This window comes from Bos javanicus, chromosome 12 (genome assembly GCF_032452875.1).
Source record: "Bos javanicus breed banteng chromosome 12, ARS-OSU_banteng_1.0, whole genome shotgun sequence".
NCBI classification, from domain to species: Eukaryota; Metazoa; Chordata; class Mammalia; order Artiodactyla; family Bovidae; genus Bos; species Bos javanicus.
Genome location: NC_083879.1, coordinates 66,273,493 through 66,299,847, shown reverse-complemented (window position 1 = coordinate 66,299,847; position 26,355 = coordinate 66,273,493). Strand labels below are relative to the sequence as shown.

The 26,355-nt window shown below is 36.0% G+C and overlaps 1 protein-coding gene across 8 annotated transcripts in view; it reads right to left on the bottom strand.

Annotated features, from left to right (window-relative positions):
• The window catches only part of GPC5 (glypican 5), a 1,566,851-nt gene that overhangs the window by 1,010,491 nt on the left and 530,005 nt on the right, over nt 1-26,355 (bottom strand). For all 8 annotated transcript variants that reach the window (XM_061435203.1, XM_061435206.1, XM_061435202.1 and 5 more), the window contains one exon: nt 17,864-17,984. In XM_061435203.1, the coding sequence (XP_061291187.1) occupies nt 17,864-17,984 (121 nt within the window). The remainder of the gene's footprint in view (nt 1-17,863; nt 17,985-26,355) is intronic.

The following is a 26,355-nucleotide window of genomic DNA, read 5'->3' as shown; positions in this document are numbered from 1 at the left end:
TTCTCTGCAGTTAAACAATCCAGCAAAAACTTCAGGAAACAAAAAAAAGTACATTCATTTTAAAAGCAAATGGTATGTTTCTGTTTTTTGAAAGTGCTCAGTCACTTCAGTGGTGTCCAACTCTTTGAGACACCATGGACTGTAGCCCACCATGCTCCTCTGTCCATGGAATTCTCCAGGCAAGAATACTGGAATGGGTTACCATTCCCTCCTCCAGGGATCTTCAAAACCCAGGGATCAAACTCATGTCTCCTGCATTTCTTGCACTGGCAAGGGGATTCTTTACCGCTGAGCCCCTGGGGAAGCCCCATTCTTTGAAAGGCATATGCATATTATTTTTTCCTACTTTAGTGACAATTTGACTTGGAATTCTTGAATTTTGGTGAATGCTTCAGAAATGTCAACAAGTAAAATTCACAGTAAATTAATAATAAAATATCAAGTTATCTACCATATCATGATTATTAAAATAATAGCACAAGCAGTCCACTAAAAAAAAGCTCAAGTGATTATGATGTATTAAGGCTGGAAGGGGCTAGACCTAAATAGAAACCGCCGAAGTTTACTCCACTCAAGAGAGATTTCTGAATCCTTCAGAATAGGACTTGGAGGGTAGTTGCGATGGAAATTGAATCCAGGTATTCTCCTCTGGGCTTCACTGTCAAGGAAAGGGATTAAGAAAGGAAAATTTCAAAAATATTTACATTTATGAAGCTGGTATTTAAAAGACAGTCTGTGAATTATTGTTATTTTTTTGAAGTCAAAATTGAAGAAATTAGTATATGCCCCTTTAATATCCTGCTAGCTTTCACTATTTTCTCTCTCTTCACGTTTTGCTCCTCAAACTTCAGACATGTTGTGGCTATAAAGTCCCTTGATCTATCTTTTGTTTACTTTTTCATTTTTTTCCAGTAAGGCTATACTTTTAGTGTTCATACAAATTGCAGCTTCTTATCTGAACAGAGAGAAAAACAACAAAAACAAAGCTTCTTATCTGAGCAGAGTGAAAAGTAACAAAAATAAAGGTGAGGTGAAGCATGTGACTTGGATGGCTCCCAAAGAATTTAGATGTGACGGCCACTGAATTGTGAGCATTTGACCCTGAGAGCATCAGAGATTTCTAAGGGAACTTTTTATGGACTAGAATGGGAAGGTATATTATCATCCTGCTTATTTAACTTATATGCAGAGTATATCTTGCAAAAGGGTGAGCTGGATGAAACAGAAGCTGGTATCAAGATTGCAGGGAGAAATATCAACAGTATTTCTGTTGATAGATAACAAAATATCTCAGATATGCAGATGATACCATTCTAACGGCAGAAAGTGAAGAGGAACTAAAGAGCCTCTTGATGAGGGTGAAAGAGGAGAGTGAAAAAGTTGGCTTAAAACTCAACATTCAAAAAACTAAGATTATGGCACCTGGTCCCATCACTTATGATAAATAGATGGGAAAAAGTGGAAACAGTGGCAGATTTTATTTTCTTGGGCTCCAAAATCACTGTGGACAGTGACTACATCCATGAAATTAAGACACTTGCCTCTTGGAAGAAAAGCTATGACAAACTTAGATAGTGTATTAAAAACAGAGGCATTACTTTGCCAACAAAGGTATGTACAGTCAAAGTTATGGTTTTTCCAGTAGTCATGTACAGATATGAGAGTCAGACCATAAAGGAGGCTGAGTGCTGAAGAACTGATGTTTTCAAATTGTGGTGTTGGAGAAGACTCTTAAGAATCCCTTGGACTGCAAGAAGATCAAACCAGTCAATCCTAAAACAAATCAACCCTGAAAATTTATTTGAAGGACTGATGCTGAAGTTGAAGTTCCAATACTTTGGTCACCTAATGTGAAGACCTGACTCATTGGAAAAGACCCTGATGCTGGGAAAGATTGAGGGCAGAAGGAGAAGTGGGGTATGGAGGATGAGGTGGTTACATGGCATCACTGACTCAATGGATATGAGTTTGAGCAAACTCTTGGAGATAGTGAAGACAGGGAAGCCTGGCATGCTACAGTCCGTGTGGTCACAGAGAGTCGGATACAACTTAGTGACTGAACAACGAAAATGGGAAGGTAACTTGCTGAGAACTGGTTTTACTTAAGTTGTATTGAATCTTTCTTCAATGTATTCTTCCATTCTAATTTCCTTCCAAACTTAAATTCACCAAAAAAATACATATTAAACCATGTATTTGATTCAAAATAATCTATCTTTACTAATGTACAGTAAACATTCTTCATCGTTAAAATCAATCACTTTGTCTTAAAATTACTATTTTAAACTCCATTTTTCTCTCTAATGTTATTTCATACAAGCAATAATGTTATTTTATACCCATCAAGATCAGCCAAAAAGCTGTAGTTTCAAAAAGGCTTTTACAATTAAAACTTCCTTTCATCTTTTTACCTTTAGTTTTTCATTTACCAACTTCTCTCAATCCACAACCCCTGACCACCAATCTGTTCTCTAGATCTATGAACTTGTTTGTTTTTTTTTTGTTTTTTGTATTATCTATTATTAATAAGTTTGTATTAATAAGTTTTTTACATTTTTAATTGGAGGATAATTACTTTACAATGTTGTGTTGGTTTCTCCTTACAAAAACGTGAATCAGCTATAAGTATATATATTATCTCCTCCCTCTGGAGCCTCCCTCCCACTACCTCCTCTGTTTTTATTTTTTAATTAATTTTTGATATTGTAACCCTAAGTTACATCTTAGTAAAGGAGAATGGGGTAACAATGTCAGAAATCCCAGGCATATAGGATTTGAAAAATGATTTCTAGAGTCCCCTGGGTGCCTGCTTCCTTCCAGAGGTTGCTTTGCTGATATTGTCAACTTCTGAAACTCTTGCTCTGGCTTCACTTAAAATTCTCCTGACCTGCATTTGTACTACCATGAGGCTCCTTTGTAACTTTGAAATGTGCAACGTGACCAACAGTTGGCTGCCACAACAAATAAACTTTGAGAATTCTTCACTCTGATCTACCATACTAAAACTTAATGCATGGTTACTTGCTTAATAGAAGGACAGTCTATCAATCTGATCACATTATAAAAACAACTTTTCTTTCTTTACTTCATGAAGTCACATGAAATACTCCATATAAGCCCTTCTGCTTGATCCCCTGGGGGATATCATATAAAATTACAATAGGATAAAAAGTAGGTAGAGTAAAATGTTTATTAAAGTCAATTACAACAACTAGTGTCTCTGAGTGAAACAGGTGTTTAGAGACTAGTTTTGCCAGAGATAGAGTCGGGGAGAAAGTGGCTGACATGCAGTGAGAAGTATTGGGAACAACCAAGGTGTTTTGTTGTTCTTTTTCTTGTTAAGACTGTCTGTTTATCAGGTTATGTTTCTTAAACACAGTGGAGTTATCAGTCAATTCAACTTGACAATTCCCTAACAGACAGATGAGAATACACAGATATGTGTGTAGATACATACGAACACACAATCTCACATGCAAAATCAGTTGCACAGAGTTCATTTCACTTAAATGGATCTATTTGTTGAGTTCGCTAGGAATATGTGCTAGGAGGAATATTGCTCCAGATACTTCAAGAACATCTCTTGGACATTTCCATACTCCTGTCCATTAAGGTATTTTCTTAAAGGAAAAGAAATAATTATTAGTAAAGTATGCACTTTCCCAAAGACTTCACTTCCATCTTTGTATCGCAGCGATAAATTTCATGGGTTAGGAGGAAGAGTCTAAGATGTCTATACTAGTTTCTCTATAGTATAAGATTGAGTAGCTTGTTTTGTTAAACAAATTTTCAGTATGGAATAGAAGAAACAGAAAATAATGCATTATGTTTGGAAACACTGGTACTCTATTAACATAACCTCAGTATATAAGTTGTACTTTCTAGATTGAAAATGGAACTGAGTCCAACTCTAAAATTATCTGTTTTTCTAAAGATACAAAAATTCTACTACTGTTGGTAATTGCCAAGGCGAACAGGTTGCAATCATTCTAATTACCTATATTTCTGCCTTCTTGCATGTTTTGTAGATAAACGTCATGCGTCAATATCAGAATAGCATATTGTTATTAAATGTTATTGCAGAGTTCTAAATTTTCTATCATTTCTAGAAAAGCAAACTTACTGATAATAAATTGTATTTACAGAGACCTCTTATCAGCTTTAATGAATTAAGAAATCTAGCCTATTAAGACATCAAGAAGTGATTATTTAAATAATTTAATTATAGAACAACATGTTTTTCTACTGATAATTTTACTAATTATGTCTTAATAAACCAATCCTAACAAAATAATTAAAGTCCAAATGTTTAACATGAAAACCCAATCTCATTTTCAGTTCAAATAAGTAGTTCAAACATAATTTATTTACTTGTAATTTACTCTGATTTGTGTAGTTTGTTAAAATAAATCAATATCTGACTTAGACCTAAATTCTATTATCACAAGTAATTTGCTCTCATAATATTACCAACAATCACACAAAACACTAAAAATATTGAGAAATATTTCTCATGTGATGATTTAAGTTATGCCTTTCCTGATCTAATACATTTAAGCATACAGTTTTCAGGTTTGTACAGGAAGAAAGTTCATAAGAATATAATCAGAGGGGAAAATAGGTAGCACCATGAGTATGAAGGAAGAGTTCAAATAGGAGCTTTGTATTGTATTATATCTAGGCAAAGCCTATTCAAACAAGTAATTAGATCATTTGGGGCCAATTGCTCACTCTCACTCCCAGCTCCATCCCTGGTAGAGAGGTTGCTGGTGGAGAGGGTTATAGCTCTCACTTTGGTCTTTGCTGTGCAACTTTGCTTTGGCCAAAGGTTTATCTTAGAGAATCTACTGCAGCCGAAGCCTAGTATGCTTTTGCATAGATGGGTTTGAAGTCCTGTCATAGTATTAACATGCTTTCAGTTCTCTGACCACAGGAGGATGACTAACATGTGCAACAGATCTGGACTTCAAGCACGTCCCAGCTCAACCCGATGTAGATCGGCTGAATCGCAGCTGACCGCAGATGCGTGAACAAGAAAAATGCTTACTAATATATTTCTCTACGTTTTACATGGTTTTTAAACCATGTAGAGAATAGTTTGACTGCTTCAAAGGCATCATTGTCCAACATTTCTGTTATTCAATCATCACATCTTTTATGTGCACATCATGTTTTAAAAATAAGTTATAACTATATTCTAACTGAAGTGGCACCACAGTACTTTATGAAATATCTTCTCCTTCATTTCATATTCAACCTCAGTTGAATGCCTTCTACATTCCTGGAACTGGGATAAATTCTCTGAAGCTAGATCAGAAATCTCACAAAATGAATTTCTTTATCTTTTTTATTATAGCAATGTTTTGCTACAAGTAGATACAGTCTTATTCAATTTTGTATATCCACTACTTAGGAAATCTCCTGATCCATAGTACAGCCTCAATAATATTTGTTGAATGAAGTAAAGAAATATGGTCAGACTCCCTTCCCTAACTTGATCAGCAGCAGACTAGTTCTTAAGTGCAATACACATTCTCATCAACATTCTCATTTAAATCATTTTGTGTACTCCCTGTATCTATTACTGTACCTGGCTCCTAGGGGCTACTAAACCACTTTGTTCAGTGAGTAAATGAATCAACAAATGAGTAAAACAGTACAGACATTTTGAAATTGTCATCCAAGACTGAAAGTATCTTATTTGTAATTAAAATGATATTAAAAAGTTAGTATTTGATCATTGGGAACATTCACTTTTCTGTTCCATTTAAATTTTACATGTAGTGATCAATTTAATTATGAACTTCATTCATTCATTCAACAGATATTGAAATTCTTATGTTTGCATGCTCTCTTCTAGACACAATGAGTAAATACAAGTCTGGCCCATGATATAATGGAGATGGTAATCAAAAGGTATCACAAGCGGCATTATACATAAAGGTTTGTTTTAAATGGATAATACTTTGAATATTTTCCCTTGTTACAAACTCAAGAAATGAAGCTACATATTGAGATGCAATATATTTTAAAATATCAGAAAAAGAGGTATTTTTAAGATTGGGTTAAAAGATGATGCTATAATGAATTAGCATAAAAACATGAAAAATTTTCTAATCGTGAGAATATTTGTAAAATAGACATTGAAAATAAGTTTTATAATAAGCTTACTGTGTCCTTGGATGACATAATAATTTTGCTACTCAATTTTTATCAATGAAAGAACACAGTACACAGTCAAAACATAGATACTTCACAATTAAAACGTGTAAATAACTCACTTTGATATTATTGAGGCATGTTTCACACTTTTTAAAAAATGGGAAAATATAAAATTTAAACTTCGTATAAATTTTAATGCTGCTAAGTCACTTCAGTCGTGTCCGATTCTCTGCGACCCCATAGACGGCAGCCCACCAGGCTCCCCCGTCCCTGGGATTCTCCAGGCAAGAACACTGGAGTGGGTTGCCATTGCCTTCTCCTAAATTTTAATGGGTGCAAATCAAATATTTTAAAATCTTTAAGAATTAGGTCTCATTTCAAGATCTATTTCGTGCCTCAAGAACATTTATTTTGTATAAATTTTAACTACTCTTCTGATAATGTGATTTTTTTCACAAAAATCTTAAGAGGATTTTCTTATCATTAAATTAAAATCAATGTGCACAATAGGAAGTCACTAGGATATAGTAAATTTAGCAACTATCCTGGTTTGTTATACATATCTAAAAAATTTAAATTACTCTTTTGTAATTAAAAGCTGACAAGCTCAATTGCTTTATAAGATAAAAAGAAAAGGAGCGTTAAAGGAAGTTAAATTAGATTTTACCATCTGTTTAATGAGTTTCAGGGTTGGCTTGATAATATATTTCCAGATATAAAATTTCAAAATGATCATTTTCAGAAATAGTAAATGATCTGCCTTATATAAAGGTATATAAGTGCCTCTTCAAACTTGTTACTATAAAACTCCTGATTTGTTTTATTTCTAATGAAACCGATTAAGTTTCTACCACATCAATGCTAAACACACAACAGAGGCAGAATTTACATTCATAGGACTTATCACATTTCTTAAGGTTATTATAATTCATATTATAATTTTATCATTTTATCATAGGACTTTTACTTAGCATAGTTTTTAATGAATCTTTATACAGTATTTATTTCACTTCTTCAATATTCCTGTGCCTAAGAAACTTTCCCATTGATTCCCCGTGACCCTTCTCCTCTCATAAGTCAGCCTATTTTCAAGGTGCATTCACTGCTTCAAAACTATCGGGGGGGCCATCTGGTTAAGGAGCTTCCCTGATGGCTCAGACGGTAAAGCGTCTGCCTGTAGTGTGGGAGACCCGGGTTCGATCCCTGGGTCAGGAAGATCCCCTGGAGCAGGAAATGGCAACCCACTCCAGTATTCTTGCTTGGAGAATCCCATGGACAGAGGAGCCTGGTAAGTTACAGTAGTCCATGGGGTCTCATAGAGTCAGACACGACTGAGCGAGTTCACTTTCACTTTCTGGTTAAGGACCACTTACCTGCAAGATATATACAGATGCATTCTGCTCTGCCAAATTACATCTTCAAAATACATTCATAAAATGACATTCAAGTGATTATAGGGTACATTTATTGAGTCTGCAAAGCATTATGGCCCATAAGATGCATGCTGAAAGCTGAACTATGCATGAGCCAATCATACGGCAAAGGAGTGTTACCAAAGATCATTCAGTTCAGTTCAGTTCAGTCACTCAGTCCTGTCGGACTCTTTGCGACCCCATGAATCGCAGCATGCCAGGCCTCCCTGTCCATCACCAACTCCCGGAGTTCACTCAAACTCATGTCCATCGAGTCGGTGATGCCATCCAGCCATCTCATCCTCTGTCGTGCCCTTCTCCTCCTGCCCCCAATCCCTCCCAGCATCAGACTCATTTCCAATGAGTCAACTCTTCGCATGAGGTGGCCAAAGTATTAGAGTTTCAGCTTTAGCATCAGTCCTTCCAATGAACACCCAGGACTGGTGTCCTTTAGAATGGCCTGGTTGGAACTCCTTGCAGTCCAAGGGACTCTCAAGAGTCTTCTCCAACACCACAGTTCAAAAGCATCAATTCTTCGGCGCTCAGCTTTCTTCACAGTCCAACTCTCACATCCATACATGACCACTGGAAAAACCACAGCATTGACTAGATGGATCTTTGTTGGCAAAGTAATGTCTCTGCTTTTGAATATGCTATCTAGTTTGGTCATAACTTTCCTTCCAAGGAGTAAGCATCTTTTAATTTCATGGCTGCCATCACCATCTGCAGTGATTTTAGAGCCCCCCAAAATAAGTCTGTCACTGTTTCCTCTGTTTCCCCATCTATTTCCCATGAAGTGATGGGACCAGATGCCATGATCATTAGGTGGGTTCATTTTGCATGCCAGATTTTGGGGGTATTGGGAGTCAAGTTGTGACATTTGCCAGGAGAGGACAGCACATGACCCAGAAAACTGTGAATAACAAGAAGAGCAAAGCTGGGGTGTTTGATTGGGAAGCTTTATGAATGACTATAACCCCAGGTAACCAAAATTCAATGAGTGGTAAAACTATGAACCTGAATTAATATCCAGAAAAAAGCTAGAGGAGAAGTTTCTCAGCAATACTTAATCGGAGCAAATATACTGGCCAATTTCAAACTTAAAAATCAGTCAAGTTTGGTAGATATGTTTCAAAACACTAAAATCAGTGAATAGGAAGACAAATTTTAAGGTCAGAAATAATTAGTGGACTAACCAAGATATTTTGGGTACAGAAAATGGGTACAGAGAAAAAGAGGTCACTGTGGATATGATCAATATCCTGGTTGTTGATTTTTTTTTTTTTTAATTTCTCTTCTCTAAAGTGCTCTTGTAAGTCAGTTACAGAGTGCCAAAAAGAACATAGGAATACATATGCTCTTCACTGGGGAAACTGAGACATCATGAGTGACTATGAGATACAGAAAAAAGAGATGCAGTTTTTCCCAAGTAAAAGTGTTTTTCTTAAAAATAAAAGAGAGAGAGAGAATGGAAGACTTAGAAGTAAGAAAGAACCTGGGATATTGAAAGAATTGAAATAATGAGGAGTATAGGGAGAGTAGATATAAGAATAGTGTAAAAAGAGGAGGAGCAGGTTTGAGATATAAAAGACCAAATGATGCAGTTCCACATAAAACATGATGCAGAGTTTGTCTTTTGTTTTTTTTTAATTATATTTATAATGGTCAGGATAATAAATATATTTATTTAAAAATGAGTAGTACCAAATGTCTATTAAAATTAAAAAAAAATATTCCTACAGCCAAAGCACTTTATAGACCATGTTTTCTGCTCCTGTGGGTAGTAATAATCAACCCAACTGATTGTTCTAGCATTAACCTTACATGTCTTTATTCAATAGGTAACTTTTCTGTTTCTTACTATCGTCTTAGCAATAATTATTGATTTTCTGTTATACCAATATATTCCACTTTCCTTTTCCCCATCCAATAATTTATTAATTTTAGCAAAGTTGTGATTACAGTAATAGTTGTATCTACAAATATCTTATTCAGTTTAGGAAAATAGTGTACTATGATTATATATCTTTTCATGAAAAGGTTTTGGCTTTCCTATAATCTACAATTGCTATTTGCTTGCATGCTCAGTTGCCTCAGTCATGTCTGACCTTTTGAGACCCCACAGACCACAGGCAACTTGGCTGCTCTGTCCAAGGGATTCTCCAGGCAAGAATACTTGAGTGGGTGGCCATTTCTTACTTCAAGGGATCTTCCCAACCCAGGGATCGAACCTGAGTCACTTATGTCTCCTGCATTGGCAGGCACCACCTGGAAGACCCTATAATTGCCATAGGACCTATCAATTTGCAGACTTTGCCTTGTATCTATCTAATTTTTTTCTCAAATGCTCTAGCAAATCTGCCAAATACTTCCCCGCCCCCCCCATAAATTCCAACACATTGCTTCAAGTTAGTGATTCTTTTTTTTTCTTTCTGGCTTGCAAAATTCCCTCCCATAGTCATCCTTTTCCCTAATCTGATGTATTCAATGTCATGTTTCCTGGACCCTGTATCTTCTCATTTCTTAATTACTGTTTGCCAAAGCTTTACACAGAAGGTATACAATATATAAATTTGTGTATTTTTACTTATCAGTAAAACTTTTTAATATACCCTTATACTTGATTGCTATTTCAACTACGTATAGAATTTCAGGTCAGAAATCATTTGTCCCATAATTTGAAGGTATTGCCTTTCCATTTGCTTCTAGTATTCCTACCAATAAGAAATTACAGATCTAATCACCTTTCTTTGCATGTATTTTGTTCAGTTGTTTTCTTCCACTGGAAGATTTTAGTATCTTCTTTTCAATATTCAAAAATTTCATAATTATTTTTGTATGTGTATATGTGTTCATTTATTGTAATGGTTGCTTGGTGGATTCAATCTGGAATCATAACTTTTCATTTTTGGAAAAAAATGATTTATTATTTAAATGATAAATTCCTTCTTTGTATTAGTTTGGTTCTTTTCTAAGAAATTCTTATTATAAGGATCTTCTAGAATAAAATTTTAACATATCATCATTTTACTTCTCCATTTCCTTCTTTCTTTTTTGTGTCATTATTTTACAGAATATTTCTTCGACTTTATCTTTAAAACCCATATATTGAATTGTAAATTTTTACATATTCTTAATTTCCAGAAGCTTTTTCTTATTCTTTAATTAATTTTTTAGAAGCAACATATTATTGTTTTAAGGATACAATTTATTTATGAATTTTTTGGAGGGTATTCATATAGCTTTTTGGACTTCCCAAGTGGCACTAGTGGTAAAGAATCTGCCCTCCAACATCTCCAGGAGATGCAGAAAACATGGGTTTGATCCCAGGGTTGGGAAGATCCCTTGGAGAAGGAAATGGCAACCCACTCCAGTATTCTTGCCTGTAAAACCCCATAGACAGAGAAGACTGGTGGGCTACAGTCCACAGGGTTACAAAGAGTCAGACATGACTGAGCACACATACACCCATGTAGCTTTTGTGTATTTGCTTCTTCCTATTTTGTCTGTATTTTCTCATTTCTTTTTTGTTAGTATTATGCTTTAGCATGTTTTTTCATACTTTTCTTCAGTGCACCAGTGATCCTTAATTGTCTACTGATACTGGGCATTAGAAACTACCTGGAAATTATTGTATATGTATAAGGTATAATAGAGGATTTCACCAGCAATGGGTGTAAACCCAATTGGTATATGGAATTATTTGCCCTAGAATTGATCAGTTTCTTCAAATAAGAGTTATCTAATTTTCTACATGAGTGGTTTGTAATTGCATGCTGCTGCTGCTAAGTTGCTTCAGTCATGTCGGACTCTGTGCAAACCCATAGACGGCAGCCCACCAGGCTCCTCTGTCCCTGTGATTCTCCAGGCAAGAATACTGGAGTGGGTTGCCATTTCCTTCTCCAATGCATGAAAGTGAAAAGTGAAAGTGAAGTCGCTCAGTCGTGCCCGACTCTTAGCGACCTCATGGACTACAGCCCACCAGGCTCCTCTGTCCATGGGATTTTCCAGGCAAGAGTACTGGAGTGGGGTGCCATTGCCTTCTCCACTTACATGCTGGCATTCTGCAAATAAGCTGGTCAGTTTGTGACTTTTCACTTAGCCCCTCTGTTTCATGTCTTGTGATTCACTCTGCTCTGTATCCTGGCAGCAGTTATAAGCCAAGAATCATCCTATTAGAGTTTTTCCCCAGAAAATACACTTCCAGACTGCAAAGGGGAAAAAGGAGTTACTTCTACTTTTTGAATAATGCTATCAACATCTGTGTACAAAATTTTGTGTAAACATAGGCTTTCTTCTCTCTTGGATGTGTACATAGCAGTGGGATTTCTGAGCATATAGTAAGTCTATGTTTAATCTTTGGGAGAACTACCTATTTTTCAAAGTAGTTGTAAAATTTTACATTCCACCAACAATGTTTGAGGGCTCCACTTTCTTTACATCCTACATTCGCTATTTGTCTTTTTGATATAAATCAAAATTATTTTGAGACAAAGATACCAATAAAGTGGCTCTCAGCACACACCCAGTGCCTACAAGAGCTGGAATTTGGTCATTTGCCTTGTGATAACTCAAAAGGCATGGCCTTTAGCGCCTAGCTATACTGTGGCAAGTGAATTTTATTGAACTAAAAGAAAATTTATTTTAGTTTTTTAAAGTTACTGAATGGGTAGTTACATCTACTAATTGTCAAATATCACTTTTCTTACTTATAAATGAGAACTATTTACAATATAAAGCTATAGAAATCTGATTTCAGTGAGAGATGGCTATCATTTGGAATCTCATTTTGTGAAACAAGCCATACTTCACATTGCATTTTAAACAGAAAGATTAAATATTTTAATCCTTAAATGGCTGTTGTTTGTTCTAATCACCTAAATAAAAAGTATAAAAGTCTGTCCAAAATTTTTTCAATGTTTGATAAACAAAACCTGGCAAATAAATGGCTTAAATCTTACTAGGTAATGATGATGTACCAGCATCAGAGTAAATACAGAGTCAAAATTTTACCCAACACAAAACAGCTACATACTCTTTAAATGATAATATATAAATTACAAATGGCCAATCCAAATCCCATTACTTTCAAAAAGAGATTTTAAACTTGCATTTCTAGTTGATTTTACACTAATTGAAATGGTGGGTTTTATGCTGACAATTGATTTTTTTAATGAAATGGCCAATAGTGAAGTGAGTGCATTATACTAAACACTTCAGAAAGCAACCTTCCATTGACTTTACTCAGACCAAACAAATTGCTAAATTAGATAACCGTTCAAAATTATTCAGTGCATTTCAAATATTTTCTGCTGAACCAAAAATTAAATGGGCTTTGGTCACTACTGCATTGCTAATACAAAATCAAGAAGTGACTATCCTTCTGGAATATTAATACAGTGAGCCTGGGGACATGACATTGGTGTGTAGCAGAGATCAGGAGGAAGGAGTCTGGGTGCTGTAGTGATTTTCTGAACAAGGAAGGAAGTTGGTACAAGTGGAAGAAGTTCACAGTCAGCTGACACTTTGTGGTCAAATAGTTTCTAATTAGGAATTGACCAACTGGCTCTTTGTAGCAGTGAAAAGTTATTAACAGGAAAAGGTTTCCTAAAAGCATTTTATAGTAGGTGATTTAATGAAAAAAGTTTAGATAGTTTCAGAATTCAGAAATTTTGAGATACTAATGTATTTTTAAAATCCTGTGTCATTATATTTTATATTTATAAATGCTAACCTTAGCCATTGAGATCTCAATTAGAATTTCATCATAGCATATCATAGCTATAAAGTTACTATGTATCATACTGGTATCTTAGGAAAACATTTGAAATAAAAGCAAAAAGGCAATTTAGCATTGTTTTTTCCCACATAAAAGTCTCTCATCTCTGCTTGAACCCAGCAGGTTGTGATTACTGAAATATATATTATAAAATATCTACATATTTTGTAACTTTAAACAAATGGTTATGATCATTGCTTTTCTCACATTTAAAAATCAAATTTATTTTGTACAGGAAGACATTTTTCTAAAGAAGTTATAGTCTCTCTATAAAAATGAATATTTAATAGAAACCAATAGTAACTTATATGTATTGGAATTGTTCAAAGAAATAAAATATTACTTAAATCTACTACTTTTAGCAACACTGTAACATTGGTTTTGCAATAAAAAATTTATAGAAAATTACTATGATATTACTTTTTATGTTTCATATTGAAAGCAGGTAAAGTAGCTTCTAAGCAATGGGTCATTATCGTTCACAGCTAACAGTGCTTAGCAGTTAGGATTTTAACCACTGACATCATTTTATTTGAAAAATAATAGATGTTATTTAATGCTTATAGATAAATTGCTGCATAACTATGACTTTTTTGCTGACAACATTGCCTAAACGTAGTCAATATGAACAAGAAGTTTCAGAATAAGTTTACTAGAAGAAAAAATCTGAATTAAAACTTTCATATATTTATTCTCTCAGATGTTCTAAAAGGAATCAAGTGCTATTTCCAATCTATTGTGTTCATGTGCTCGGTTGTGCCCGACTCTTTGCGACCCCATGGACTGTAGCCCGCCAGGCTCCTCTGTCCATGGGATTTTCCCAGGCAAGAATACTGGAGTCAGTTGCCATTCCCTTCTCCAGGGGATCTTCCCAACCCAGGGATCAAAACTGCATCTCTATGTCTCAGGCATTGGGAGGAGGATTCTTTACCACTAGGGCCACCTGGGAAGGAAGCCCGTCCAAACTATTATCAAAAGGCAGTTTAAGCTGCTGCAAGCATCTGAAGAAAGTTTATGTTAATCTTTTAAAATTCCTACCGTTAGACAATTCCTCACTGGAAGGTTAATGGCTAAATTATATTTATTACAGGTAGTTTTCAAAAGCGAAAGCAATGCCCACTTCACACAGTGACTGTGGAATGTAGGAAACTGTAGATATTACCTCTGAGGGTTTGTATGGTGGCTTGTCTAGTGACAGACGCCAGAATCACAGATGAAGGAAAACCGGGATTGGCTACCTTCTTGTCTCCAAGGTCTTGTTCTCAATTCAGAAGAATCTGCAGAGGCACTGAGTGGACTTTGAAGTGCTTGAGATAGTCCCTGAGGACCAAGCTATAACCCAGAGTTTCATTTATATTGAATTTTCTTTCAATTTTTTTTTTTTTTGGCAGGGATTAAACATAGGGCTTATTCTAATCAATTAAATAATATTAAGGCTGTTTTTGCTATGACCTTTCTCTAGGAAAACTTGGAAATTTTTATAAACTGTTTTCTAATAAAAATATTCATTTTTGGCCTTTCTTAGAGTACGCCCAGGTGATGAACTCAGGGTAACATTCCTAAAATGCTGCTACTATGGTCCCTAGAGCACCATACTATTTCCTAGCACCGATGTGCAGTCACTGCCAGGATCTCACATATACCCTCAATATGTAGGGGAAGCTGACACATACACTTTGCTTCACGTATAAATTCCTATAATTTTCAAGGAGAAAAATTTAGCAAGATTTATCAAAGTACCTAAAATTATTAATGAAAGGACTCTTGGTTACAATACACAGAAATTAATGGCAAGAGAAAAAAGTTGTGAAAAGATTTATATCTACCAGATATTCCTATTATTAGGAGTCTTTGGAATATTAGGAGTCTCTGGAATAGGTAAATTTAACTCAGATGACCATTATATCTACTACTGTGGGCAAGATTGCAAGCAGATTCTTTACCAGCTCAGCCACAAAAAGTTAATATTACTAGATACTTTGTCTGTCTAAGATCAACTTTCTAAGTATCTATAAGGCACCACATACATTTAAATAAATGATTTTTCCATTTGAAGATTTTCACAGTATACATTTTTCATGGCATTCTGCTGTTTTATATTCTCCTCTAATGGTTTCAGTATAAATTCTAACAGGAAAATAGCAACCACATACAGTCTCATGACTTAAATAGTATCTGTATAGTGATGTTCCCAAATGTGGACTTCCAGTCCTGGGACCATCAAAGAACGCTGGGTACACCTCTGGGAAGTCTAACAGGCATCTCAAATTTAAGAGAACCATTCACGGCCAACCAAACCCAACAACCAAACCCCAGACCTCCTCCACTTCAAGAATTCCTTTCTTTCACGTAATGATACTATCACCTCACCAAACCTATTTATCATCCTTATACTCTCTTTCCGTTGCTCCAATTTCCAATCCATCAACAATTCCTGATAACTCCACTCACCGTAAATTCATCCAAATCCATCCACTTCTCATATTATTCACTCTTTTTATTCTAGTCCCAATCGCCATGATTTACTGCCTATGTCCCTTTCTTTTTCTATTCATGCTCCTCAGGGTCAAATTTTCCATTGTAAAGGCAAAATTATCTTTATAAAACATAAATTAAATTGTACCATCTTCTGCCCAAAGCCTTTAAATGGTTTCCTTTCCTACTTAGGAGAAATCTGAAACGCCCTACCAGAGCCTATCAGATTCCCCTTAATTTAATTCATGTTCTTTTTTCCCCTGTACTTGTTTTGCTTCAGTGACATGGTTCTCTGTTTGTCCTCCGAATACATTTAACCTACTCCTGCCACAAGTGCCTGAATGCATTAGTTCCTCTGTCTCAAACACAGTTCTCCCAGATTTTCCTATGATTTCTTCCTTTCCAGTGACTCCTTGCCACTCAGTTTCAACCCAGCAGTATCCTCCCCACCCCCAGAGAGGCCTCCACTAGCACTCTCTCAAGTGCCTTTCCGACCTCATCCTGCTCTATTTTCTTGATTTGTCTCTATTTTTAGTTATCGGCATCGCATTTTCTTTTTTTCTCAGAATATAAACCTGACAAGGGCAGGGTTGTGTCTGCTTTGTTCACTCATGTAACCTCAATGCCTTGTGTAGAACCAGGTCTACGGTGGGAACTCAGTAAATATTCATTAAATACTTGGCATAAATTAATGATTAAGACATTTACAAAGTGGTTTTTTTTCACAGGAAAATCCCTACCTACTTGTTGAATGACTCTAAGTGCAAAGATTACAGTGTGGAAAATGAGGTGTGTTCAATGACAGACCAAGAAGAAAGGTGTTTGAGGGCTATTAAGAAATATTTTGCTAAACATATACTTAGATATGCAAAAAAGGACAAGAGGAATGATTGTTTATCCCTATGATGAGAGAAGGCATTTTTATAGTACTGTCAATAAATGCATTTAATATCTATAATGATTTTTAAAAAATGAACTACCAAGCATAAATAAGTGATCACCTAAATCTACAGATTAAATTCTGAAATATGTTCCTATTTCTACTCCCTCCCTTGTTCCATACTTTGTCCCAAATTAATAAATTCTCACTTCCAGAAGATGACTTTCCAAACCTTTTCAAACCTGATCCTGTCGTGGATCCTGTTAACTGCACCGGATATTACAACTCCCCCTGCCAGGACACTCACATATTACCAGCAGTCAGAAGTCCGGCAAAAACAAAATTTCTCCTGATCTTTTCAGGAGGGAACATGTTCTAAGACATTAAAGGTGGCTATTGTAGCAAAACCTGTACAAAATATTACTTTCTGCTATCTTCTGTAAAAATCTAAACTTCAATCATATCATCCTAGTAGACTTTAAAAAGACAGATCTCAAAGGTGGCATTTTATTTGATATCTTTTATAACTCTAGAAGGAAACTTAAGCATGAATAATTGGAGATCTGCATACTAATATAAAGATGAAAGAATGGGACTCAATTTAACTTGAGTGCTAAAAAAAAAAAAGTGGGATTATTTCCTGCTGCCACTTTGAAAACGACATGGTTTTGAAAGTTATGAAGCAAGAAGGGGCAAATGTTATGCCAAATGGGCCACATATCAGTAAACCCTCCTGTGAAGAACTTTTAATAAACCCTATATTTTGAGAATCTATTTATTCCTTTGTGAATATGTCTTCTTTAATCTGTGTACTCATTTTTGCACAGCAGCTCGATTTCTTATCACCTATAACAGGATTTCCCATCTTTTTTCTACCATATTTGTTAGGGATGAAGCTTATCCTGAGAGTCTCATTATTTATTGAAATCCTAAAGCTAAGTTCTCTTTCTATAGATATATAACTATCTGTTAAAATACTGCTGCACACTACATATGAAAATCACTCAGCCAAGTATTTACAAAACTCTAGATACAAATAATTTCTTCCAATATTGAACTTCAGATAGGATTTTCAGATAGGATTTACAAATTGATCACATCCATCACTCATTCTGTATCGTTCAGTATAAAAATACATAGAACATCAGCACTTACCTGAATAACATGCCTCAGTTTATCAATAATCTGATTTATCACAGGATCGGTTCCTTTGACTTTAACTTCAGGATTTCCAGATTGGGCTTTGATTCCATTTCCAACAACACGCTGAGTATAGCTAACAAAGTGAAAAGTGAAAGACACGTGACTTAATAATCTGGTCACAGTATTCTCTGCCAAAATTTTTGAACAGATTTGAGTTCAGACTTTTACTCCTTTAAGAATATATAATAATGTATTTTTTCTTGGAATTAAACCTGGCACAGCTGCAATATTTATTTTCCCGGTAAAAAACTTAGCATGCAAATAGAGACTATTTTATTGTTATCCTCTCAAAAGACCCAACCAAAAATTGGGTCTTTAATGCTACTTACCAATATGCTGGAAAAAGTTAATAGACATCCTAATATTTTACAATTTCTTGCTGAATTATACATATTCTGAATCCATATTATCTGAGCACTTTATTTTGTTTTATACAGCATTTAGATGAATCTCAAATTATTTTACATATTGGACTACAAAAGAAAATATATATGTGTGTGCGTGTGAGAGAGAGAGTGGAGATATATATATATATATACATATATACACACACACACACACACACACACACACATATATATACACATGTATATACCTACATACATACACATGGGCTTCCCAGGTGGTGGTAGTGGTAAAAAACCCTCATGCCAATGCAGGAGACATAAGAGACATGGATTTGATCCCCTGGAGGGTCAGGAAGATCCCCTGGAGGAGGGCATGGCAACCCACTCCAGTATTCTTGCCTGGAGAATCCCATGGACAGAGGAGCCTAGAAGGGTATAGTCCGTAGGGTCGCACAGAATCAACATGACTAAAACGACCTAGCGTGCACACACACACACATGCATGCACACACACACACATACACACACACATATACATTGTTGTTGCTCAGTTGCTAAGTAATGTCTGACTCTTTGCAACTCCATGGACTGCAGCACTCCAGGCTTCCCTGTCCGTCACTGTCTCCCGGAGTTTGCTCAGACTCATGTCCATTGAGTCAGTGATGCCATCCAACCATCTCATCCTCTGTCGTTCCCTTCTTCTGCCCTCAATCTTTCCCAGCATTAGGGTACTTTCCTGTGAGTTGGCTCTTTGCATCAAGTGGCCAAAATATTGGTGCTTCAGCTTCAGTATATATATGTGTATATTTGTGTGTTATAATTGAAATATAATGTCAACTTATTATTCATGCAAATATTTAGATTCACCAGTCACAAAGATGTACTAAGTATCCCTTCCTATATTCCAGTCCTTTGCTACATGACTGGGATTATAAGAAGGTACAAGACTCAATTTGTCTTCTCACACTGTTCTTTATATACCTGGGAATACAATGTATTAATTAACTTGTTCATTCATGCATTCATTCATTACATTTTATTATTTTTAAAAGTTTTAATTCAAATTCCAATAATATGACTTATGCTCATTTTCCTGACAGTGTGGTATAGCATAAAGACAAGTAAATAGCTAAAGCACAGCACTAAGAATGAAAGAGATGTTCAGTATGTCATAGGATTAGTTAGAAGGAAAAGCACATGCCTGGTGAGAGGTAAGGATAACACAAGTAAAAAACATTGAACGTATGGAGAAGGACATTTGGACCAAGACACTCAGGGGAAAACTAAAGGAGAAATTATGTCTTGAGTTAGTCCTTGGAGTATTAGGGAAAAAGATAGGTCTCAGATGATGTAGTTCATGTGAACTCCAGGGCAAAAAATGACCTTCCAGCAGGGGAAATGGAAAGAGAAGAATATCTAGGCTTTCATTTACAAAGGGAGAGAACAAATGGGAGACAGTATGAGGCGGGGGACATGCCCTGAAGAGTCCATCCCCTTTTTGCTTAAGACTCTCCTCTGAGTAATATGTCTGCTTACATTAAAGTATCATATAAAGTGGCCTCAGAGACTTCAGGAAGCATTTTCACATATTTGTAATGTAATGTGCTTTCTCTATGTTTGAATAGAGTGTCACAATTATCCATGTGCACCCTCTGAATTTTCTACAGCAATGGAAAGTCTTTGAAAAGATAAAAGCAGGTTCCACTGTTGAGAATATGGCCAAATAAAAGGAGTTTCAAAGAATACTCAGTTATTTGCAAGATAATGCAAACTCAATGATCAATTTTCAAAAACAATTACAAATCTGGTCCTTCCTATGATAATAAATGATGGAATTCTTTGATAAGGATAACATCAATTGGATATGACAAGAATAAAAATATTAATAAATCTTTTTATTTTTAAAACAAACTTGAATCCATTTCTTTATGCAGAAATAGGTTTATAGTTAGGTAATCCAATATAAATTAGGAACTTGGCAATATCCAATAACAAATAGTAGAGGGAAAACAATTATGCATATGTTATTAACATCTACTAATGCTAATGCTCTTCAGTTAGAAAGAATCAAGTAAACCATAAAGTGAAAGTGAAGTTGCTCAGTCGTGTCTGATTCTTTGCGACCCCCATGGACTGTAGCCTATCAGGCTCCTCAGTCCATGGAATTTTCCAGGCAAGAGTACTGGAGTGGGTTGCCATTTCCTTCTCCAGGGGATCTTCCCGACCCAGGGATCGAAACCAGGTCTTCTGCATTGTGGGCAGATGCTTTACTGTCTCGGCCACCTTAATGTCTTGGTAGCACTGTTATATATTCCTTTCAAATATTTCAAACTGATGGTGCATGTGGGTCTTTCATTAGTGTTTCATTTATTAATAATCATGTTGAATAATATGAATAAATAACTAAATAAATGCACATCTATGATTCTAGGCATTGTCTTAATGACTTCCTTTGGAGTCTGTCAGTTTATCTCCATGAGAAGCATTTATTGTAGCCATGAGATCGTGCCTCATAAACCTCAAAGTATAGGAAGTATCACTGACTAGGCTACTAGTCAATGCTACTTTGCTCTGAAATCTATTTTTTCTCTTCTCCAACCAATGACTGAGTGCAGCAGAGGTACTAATACAAACCCATTGCTGGAAGACACGGGATTCCCTTGATGGCCTGTGTTGGCTCAGAATTCCCTGAGCCCTTGCTGACCATTTCTTAGCCTGCACATCATGCCAGAAAGCTTCCACTCAACCTTCCTTTTGTCTCTCTTTCACTCTAGGTCACACTTGCTTCATGGCCAACAGCTCTTTCAGCCTTACTCAGACTCCTCTCCAATTTCTCTCATAGGCATTTCCCTAATAAAATCCCTCTTGTGTTTAGTCTTCCTTTGGTATCTGCTTCTTGGAGGACCTAGACCAATACACCATATAATATTTGTACTATAATTATCCCCATGCTATAGATTGGGGAATCTAAGATAGGAATAGGTTAAGCAACTTTCCCAAAACAGCATTGTTGGTTAAGTATACAGCAAGGATATGAACCCAAGGATGTGATCTCTAAATACAATCACTCAATAATTATGAATGTAAATTCCTGAAGCCAACTAATGCAAATTAGAGATACAATCAGCTTGGTGCAAAGTATTTTTTTGTTTTTTTTTTTTAATTTTGATTTTTTACTGTTAACTACAGCCTTTCAAAGGCTTAACTGTTATAATTAAAAGAGAAAATATTATTTTCTTCAAAAGTCTCTTCAAAGAACAGCAGCCTATTACTGTAAAGAGTTGAAGTAACAGTTGCTGTCAGGGTGAGAACAAACTAATATACTACAAGGTTGCCTTAAGATAGTTCTATGTTTCTCTTGAAATACAGACATATTGTCATAATGGAAATTGAGACTTCTCTCTTAATTTTAAATAAACACTTCTTTGATTCACATCTTGCTTTATTTATAAACCATGAAACTTTCTTTTAACATTAAATATGAGGTTTCACATTAGTGTAAAGACTTTATTATTTTTATTTTAAATTTTCATAGTTAATAACCTAGATTAAACTTAGCAGAATTACAATTAATCAAGAATCTTTTTTCAAGCTAGTATATTATTGAATAGTTCGGGATCACTATTATCATATATTATTTAAACAAGACAAAAGTACTGAAAAGAAGGACATTTAATATACTTCAAGTTAAGCATGCATGAATAAAATTAGGCATTCTTTTATATTTATTAAGGCTAAGAAGAACAACAATGCAATAGTGATATGTACACACCAGAATGATTTACATGAAAAGAGATGACACTAAGCATTGGCATGGATGGAGGGCAATTAGAACCCTCTCTCTTTGAGGATGGGAACTTAAACTGATATAAACCACTATCTGACATGTATCTGGGTATATACTTAACCAGAAAGGCATAAGAATGTTCAGAGAAGTACTATGCAGAATAGCCCCCAATTAGACAGTATCCAAATATTCATAAACATTGCATGAGCAAATAAATGGTTGAATATTTATATAATAGCATACTATTGATATATAGCAGTGAGAATGAGTTATAACTATACTCCAAATTTTATAAGCTAAATATGAAATGAAAGAAGCAATATATGGAATATACTGTACGATTCTATTCATTAAAAGTTTAAAAATTAATCAATGATATTCCAAATCACCATAAGTGCTACTCTAAGAGATAGTGCACAACAGGTTGAAGGGGTTACTGGGGTTCTAGCAATGTGTTTCTTGATTTGGATCCTAATTAAACAAGAGAGCTCATTTTGTACATTAAAAAGAGAAAAAAAAGACATGAAATGCACAGGGCTTCTCAGATGGGACTGGTGGTAAAGAACCCACCTACCAATGCAAGAGACACAGGAGATGGGTTCAAATCCCTGTGCCAGGTATATCCTGTGGAGGAGGGCACCACAACCCACTCCAGTAGTCCTGCCTAGGAAATCCCATGGACCACGGACAGAGGATCATGTCAGGCTACAGTCCATGAGGTTGCAAAGAGTTGGACACAACTATTATTTGGTTACGCTGGCTACACTTTATGCATGTATTTTCAACCTAAACAAAACATTTACGCTGAAAACTTCTTGTGCTCTTTTTCCTAATGTGTATACAACAGACAAATTTGCATTGAACAAGGTATAAAGAAAAGATCAACACAGGCATTTCTTCACATGGGCTAAATGGTTTTGTCATCACTAAATGACTAATTTAGGCTGCTAGTTCAACATAAAAACTCCCTGCAAACTTTAATTTGCATGCAAAAAATAGTTACTAAATCAAATCAAAGTTCTTCCAACAAAGACTTCTTGAGTTTTTAACAAATCATTAATCACTCTTTTTTCCTCCTAATTTTACAAGTAATGGATAAAACATTTCAAGGCTCCCTACAGAGGCTTCTTGACTTGAAAAATTACTCACATTTTAGTGAGAAGGAGAGAACAAAATACACACAAAAATGAGGCAAGTATTTTGTGAAGGAAGTAACAGACCCACCATTTGTGCCTATTTCTTCTGAGCAGGTCTGGGAATGTATGACAGCAGTTTAATAAGAATACTCACTTCAAAGAAGGACTGGTTTCTCACTAACATGGAAAAAAGGCAAGTACAGATACATTTACATTCTATAAAAATGTTTTAAAATGTTGATGAACAAGATTCCAGTTCTCTTTCTATTCAACAGATGAAATATTAAAAAGAAGTGCTAATGCACCTACATCCAGGACAGTGAAGCCGGGCACACTGCAGTCCACGGGGTCACAAAGAGTCGGACTTGACTTAGCCAGTGAACAACAACAGATACATCTCCACACAGTGCATCATTAGGAAGTCATTTCTCCTCACTTTACTAACATTTCTTACTTGAAACATGACATGCCCTATGACATTAATTTCATTTTATTGAGAGTGCAATATAATTTGTTTCAGATTCACATAAAAAGTATGGTACTTTTCATGTGTACTTACACCATTTCAGGTGGAAAATATATAAAATCTGACCTTGTAATTCTTTGCAAATTAAAGTGGTCGAACATAGAATCGTTTTCTAACTTCACTGGGACAAGGTACAAGAAAACAATCACTGACAAGAGATGAGGAAAACACCTGATCAGGGGGTTTCTCTTTTTACCATTATTGCCATCTTTATTAGAGGTTTAAGACCAAGAATGGGAACTGTGTTTTTGGTGCTGGTGGTAGGCAGTAACAGTACCAGTAGTATTAATAGATGCTTTGTTTATTGCTTTTGTGTCTGTCTTGGTTCACTTGAGTTCAGTTCAGTTCAGTCGCTCAGTCATGTCTGACTCTTTGAGACCCCATGGACCTCAGCACGCCATGCATCCCTGTCCATCAACTCCTGGAGTCCACCCAAACCCATGTCCATTGAGTCAGTGGTGCCATCCAGCCATCTCATCCTCTGTCATCCCTCTTTCTGCCTTCAATCTTTCCCAGCATCAGGGTCTTTCACATGAGTCAGCTCTTCGCATCAGGTGGCCAAAGTATTGGAGTTTCAGCTTCAACATCAGTCCTTCCAGTCAACACTCAGGACTGATCTCCTTTAGGATGGACTGGTTGGATCTCCTTGCAGTCCAAGGGACTCTCAATAGTCTTTTCCAACACCACAGCTCAAAAGCATCAATTCTTTGGCGCTCAGCTTTCTTCACAGTCCAACTCTCACATCCATACATGACCACAGGAAAAACCATAGCCTTGACTAGACAGAAATTTGTTGGCAAAGTAATATCTCTGCTTTTGAATATGCTGTCTAGGTTGGTCATAACTTTCCTTCCAAGGAGTAAGCATCTTTTAATTTCATGGCTGCAATCAACATCTGCAATGATTTTGGAGCCCCCCAAAATAAAGTCTGACACTGTTTCCACTGTTTCCCCATCTATTTCCCATGAAGTTATTGGACTGCATACCATGATCTCAGTTTTCTGAGTGTTGAGCTTTAAGCCAACTTTTTCACTCTCCTCTTTCACTTTCATCAAGAGGCTCTTTAGTTCTTCTTCCCTTTCTGACATAAGGGTGGTGTCATCTGGATATCTGAGGTTATTGATATTTCTCCCAGCAATCTTGTGCTTCTTCCAGCCCAGCATTTCTCATGGTGTACTCTGCATATAAGTTAAATAAGCAGGGTGACAATATACAGCCTAGATGTACTCCTTTTCCTATTTGGAACCAGTCTGTTGTTTCATCTCCAGTTCTAACTGTTGCTTCCTGACCTGCATACAGGTTTTTCAAGAGGCAGATCAGGTGGTCTGGTATTCCCATCTCTTGAAGAATTTTCCACAGTTCATTGTGATCCACACAGTCAAAGGCTTTGGCATAGTCAATAATGCAGAAATAGATGCTTTTCTGGAACTCTTTTGCTTTTTCCATGATCCAGCGGATGTTGGCAATTTGGTCTCTGGTTCCTCTGCCTTTTCTAAAACCAGCTTGAACATCTGGAAGTTCATGGTTCATATATTGCTGAAGCCTGGCTTGGAGAATTTTGAGCATTACTTTACTAGCGTGTGAGTTGAATGCAATTGTGCGGTAGTTTGAGCAATCTTTGGCACTGCCTTTCTTTGGATTGGAATGAAAACTGACCTTTTCCAGTCCTGTGGCCACTGCTGAGCTTTCCAAATTTGCTGGCATATTGAGTGCAGCACTTTCACAGCATCATCTTCCAGGATTTGAAATAGCTCAACTGGAATTCCATCACCTCCACTAGCTTTGTTCGTAGTGATGCTTCCTATGGCCCACTTGACTTCACATTCCAGGATCTCTGGCTCTAGGTGAGTGATCACACCATCATGATTATCTGCGTTGTGAAGATCTTTTTTGTACAGTTCTTCTGTGTATTCTTGCCACCTCTTCTTAATATCTTCTGCTTCTGTTATGTCCATACCATTTCTGTCCTTTATTGATCCCATCTTTGCATGAAATGCTCCCTTGGTCTCTAATTTTCTTGAAGATATCTCTAGTCTTTCCCATTCTATTGTTTTCCTCTATTTCTTTGCATTGATCACTGAGGAAGGCTTTCTTATCTCTCCTTGCTATTCTTTGGAACTCTGCATTCAAATATCTTGGAGGTAATTATAGATTAAAATTCATTCCATTTCCAGAGATTTGATTTTAGGAGGTATCTTTGACTCTGGTAGATTCACTGCTATTTCTGGTTTAAAGGGCCAGGAAGCACACTGTAGGTATTCTTCAGTGAATCTCTTCTTCAAGAATCAGGTTTTTTTTTAGAATACTTCTGGGCCTCCCTTCTTGGTACTGATAGCAAATGTGAAATAAGTACTAGTGATCTGTTTTTTGCAAATTTTCCTCAAATACCTGGGTGACACTGGATGCTGGTGCTGAATGTCGTTGTGTGCACATGCAGTTTCTATACAGCCCTTCTCCTTGACAGTGAAGGTCTTGTCTTAATCTTTGAACTCTCAGAGCAGATAGGAGTCATATGATTGATTTTATGTGTGAGGTTTAAGAGAATAACCTTTCATGATAGGTAAGAGGCTTACAGGGGATTTAGAGAATGGAGACATCTGTAGAATCAATTCCAAATAATTCAACCTTTTGTGATTCCACTGTCTCAC